The sequence below is a fragment of the Dipodomys ordii genome, unplaced genomic scaffold (assembly GCF_000151885.1).
Source record: "Dipodomys ordii isolate 6190 unplaced genomic scaffold, Dord_2.0 Scaffold21, whole genome shotgun sequence".
In the NCBI taxonomy this organism is placed as follows: Eukaryota; Metazoa; Chordata; class Mammalia; order Rodentia; family Heteromyidae; genus Dipodomys; species Dipodomys ordii.
The window spans coordinates 1365352-1368846 of NW_012267237.1; the positions used below are offsets into that span (position 1 = coordinate 1365352).

At 64.2% G+C, this 3495-nt stretch overlaps 1 protein-coding gene across 1 annotated transcript in view; it reads right to left on the reverse strand.

The window, feature by feature from the left end:
• Window positions 1-706: 706 nt before the first annotated feature.
• Window positions 707-3495, reverse strand: part of Irx4 (iroquois homeobox 4) — a 4635-nt gene continuing 1846 nt past the window's right edge. The window contains exons 2-4 of the mRNA XM_013013830.1: window positions 3097-3206; window positions 1908-2239; window positions 707-1512 (exon numbers count right to left, since the gene is read on the reverse strand). Of these exons, the coding sequence (XP_012869284.1) occupies window positions 707-1512; window positions 1908-2239; window positions 3097-3206 (1248 nt within the window). The remainder of the gene's footprint in view (window positions 1513-1907; window positions 2240-3096; window positions 3207-3495) is intronic.

Consider the following 3495-nt stretch of genomic DNA (forward strand, 5'->3'; position numbering starts at 1 on the left):
GGGTATCGGATTTTAATCAGCTGAAATGTATGTCTGTACCACGGTGTAAACTTAAGTAAAAGTTGCTTAACTGTCTGGATCACTGGGAAACGGCTCTGGGGTAGGCTGGAGGCTTAGCACGCGTGTTTTACCGGCAGTCCCGGGCTGCCCGCCACCCCTGTCCTGGTCACAGCCGGGGCCTGCAGCCTGCTGGTTCCTCAATACAAATGCCACCACTAGGTTTTATTGGTTTTGTTATAGTAGCCTCTCTGAAGCAGGCAGGTAGGGGTGTGAACATACATTTTAGAAAACATAATTTCGTCAAGTCCGGAGTGTGAGGTCGTGAAACCGGGTGGACGTGCTGTTGGTGAGCCTATGTGCTGAGGATGGATGGGGAGGAGGAGCAGCCGATGATACGGGCTGCCCAGCCTGAAGGACTCAGCAACAACCCACGCCCCACACGTCTCCTCCGTGTAAACTTCGGATGTAAACTTCACGCTGAGGGAGCTCTCCCACCCTTGCCGAGTTGGGGGGCGGCTGGGCAGACTCCTGGCTGGGAGGGGAGGGCCGCAGAGCAGGCCTGGCTCCCCCCCGCCCCCGCGGGCTGAGCTCAGCTCCTCCCTTGGCCGTGCTCTGGCCCGCCCTTTGGCCCTTTGGAGACTGTAAAAAGTCCGGGCACCGCAGCCTGGAGCCCGAGTGCCCTGTTCCCTGGGCTCCAGGGGCCGCTTTAGGCGCAGAAGGGCTTGCCACTGGCTTTGGGCGTGGCCAGCGGCTCTCTGGCTGCACTGGCATTTGGGGCGTCATGAGGTGCGGTGGGGGGGAAGGCCCGTGCCAGGGGTGCAGTCAGTACGTTGGTCCCCGCCCCCAGCGAGCGTCCTAGAGGCCCTGGATCCAGAAGGGCACCCTTGGCAGTGGCCCAGGCCGGGTTCAAAGTGCTGTGCCTGAGAATGGGGTCGTGGAACACCCCGTCGACCCAGTTTCTGAGACTCGTTACTGGGGAGTCCTGGTGCCGGTCCAGGGCCCCGGGTGGGGCCGGGGCTGCGGGAGGGGTGGCGGAAGACGCCCCTGCAGGGGCGCCAGGGCCTGGACGCTTGAGCATGCAGGATGGAAACTCAGTATGGCTCAGGGCCGTGGCTGCCGCGGCGGTGGCCGTGTGGGCCAAGGACCAGATGCGAGGCTTGGCCTCCAGGCCGGCGGGCGCGAAGCTCAGCTTGGCCTCGCAGGCTTGCGGGCCTCCCTCGGCACCGCCTGGCTGGGGCTCTGGCCCCACCACCGCGCACTGCAGGCAGCTTCCCGCTCTCTCCAGGTCCTCATTCGTGGCCGAGTGGCTGCCGGAGGCCAGGGGCAGGTGGAGAGCCCCCGGGGACTCCTTGCCCCGCCCACCAGGGCCTCCAGGAGGTGTGGCCGGGACGCGATCCACCTCCAGGGGCTGGAAAGCTGCCTTCAGCTCACACTCTGGCGTCTCTGCCTCCAGAGGGTCGAAGTCATCCAGGTCACTGAGCTCTAGCTCCTTGTCTTCTTTCCCCATGGGTTCTGCTGGGAGATAGCACGTGGCTGGCTGACGAACATGGGATGGGCCCCAGGCTGCCTTCCGCTAAGCCCAAGGAGCTAGGATGGGTTCCCATCCTGAGCTAGGGAACCAGCAGGGCTGCTCCCTGTGCTCCCCTGTTTCCTCTGGCCTCCTCCCTTCTGGAATCCAATCTATAGTCTACATTTCATAGGAGAGACCTCAGATGTGCGTGCGTGTGATGTTTTCAAACTGGACTTTAGTATCTTCAAGTGTACCCAAGCAGCACAGACAGTCATGCTCAGACTGCCCAAGCTAGAGACTGTGTGCTTGCCACCTGGCTGCCTGCGTCCATCGGTGTGCAACCCACGCGGTTCCCCTGCTCCCCCATCTCCACTCCCCCCCCAGATCTCCAACCCACCTTCACTCTTGGTGCTCTTGAGGGTCTCCTCCCGAGCCTCCTCCTCGCCGGCCTCCTCCTCCTCCTCCCCCTCCCCGTATGGCCGCTTCTCATCTGCACACTTGTTCCGGGGCGGCCATGTCATCTTGTTCTCCTTCTTGAGGCGCCGGCGCGCGTTGGCGAACCAGGTGGAGACCTGCGTGAGGGTCATCTTGGTGATGATGGCCAGCATGATCTTCTCGCCCTTGGTGGGGTAGGGGTTCTTGCGGTGCTCGTTCAGCCAGGCCTTCAGCGTGGCCGTGGTCTCCCGCGTGGCGTTCTTGCGCCGTGTACCGCTGTCCATGGTCCCGTACCTGCAGACAGGTTGTGCAGTGGGGCACTGGCGGCAGCCGGGTGCTCCTGGGAAGGGGGGCGGGGGAGGGAGGTGTGGAGGGGCATGGGGGCGGGCTGGGGCTCCTGGTGGTGGGCTGTGTTTATGGTTGGAGGACCCCGGTTGGACCAGGCCTCAGTGGGCGTGGGCACTGCCTCTTTGCCTTTTGTAGGCCGAGAGCGAAGAGAATGCTGTTAAAATGGTGGTGAGTGTGAGAGGTCATGCCCCCTGTCACTCCACAGAGCTACTTCTCTGAATTCCTTCCCAGGGATTCTCTCTTGTGCCTTTGATCCCCAAACCATAAACATGTATCACAGACCTGGGAAGCTGCCCAGCTGTGGCATGGCATGGGGGCCGTGGTCAGAGGGGCTGTGCCCCCCCCAGGGCAGGCCCAGGGCCTGTAGATTGGAGATAGTCTCCTGCCCCTGGGGTGCTGTGCTGCTTTGGGCTTGGAGGGCCCTCCTCTCTTCCCACTGTCTGGGGGCTCGCCATGCTAGACCAGAGGTGCCTGAACTGGGGGTGGAGGCTCTGGAGGACACGGCTCCCTCCAGGGGACAGGCTTCAGAAGTAAGTCCTGACAGCCAGGATCTGGAAGTCATAGCATGTGGGGTGGAAGAGTGTCTGTCGTTCCCCTGGGGTACAGATTCACCGAGGACAGGAAGGAGGCTGAAGGAGGCTGGCTGAGGGGCAGGCCTAGCCCGACCCCATCAGCACCACACCCTCCCCTCCCCTCCCCCCCCCTGCCCCCGGGCCTGGCTGTGGGGATGGGATGGTGGAGCCTGGGGGTGCCCGGCCCGCAGCGGGGCCTGGGGGACAGAGGGGTCCTGGGGGCGCCCTCACCTGTCATAGGTGTACTGGCTCAGAGCGGGCTCGTAGGGGTAGTAGGCCGCGGCCGCCGGAGTGAGGCCCGCGTGCCCAGATCCCGTTCCGTCCTTGGACTCGAAGCTGTTCTGTAGGGTCCGGGGTTCAGCTCTGGGGACGCAGCTAGGGCCCCTCCCCTGCGCCCCCTGCCCCAGCCCCGAAGGCGCCTTCGGGCTTCAGTACCCCTCCTCCCAAGGAGGGGCAGGATTGGAGTGGAGGGGGGCGCAGTGGACTGAGAGGGTGAGGCCGGGGGAGGGCGGAAGGGCTGGACAGACACCGAGGGGCGGGGAGCGGTTTCGGGAAGACGGGGTGTGGAGGAGGGAACGGACAGGGGCGAGTGGGGCAGGCGGGGCGCGGCGGCGGCGGAGAGAAAGAGGG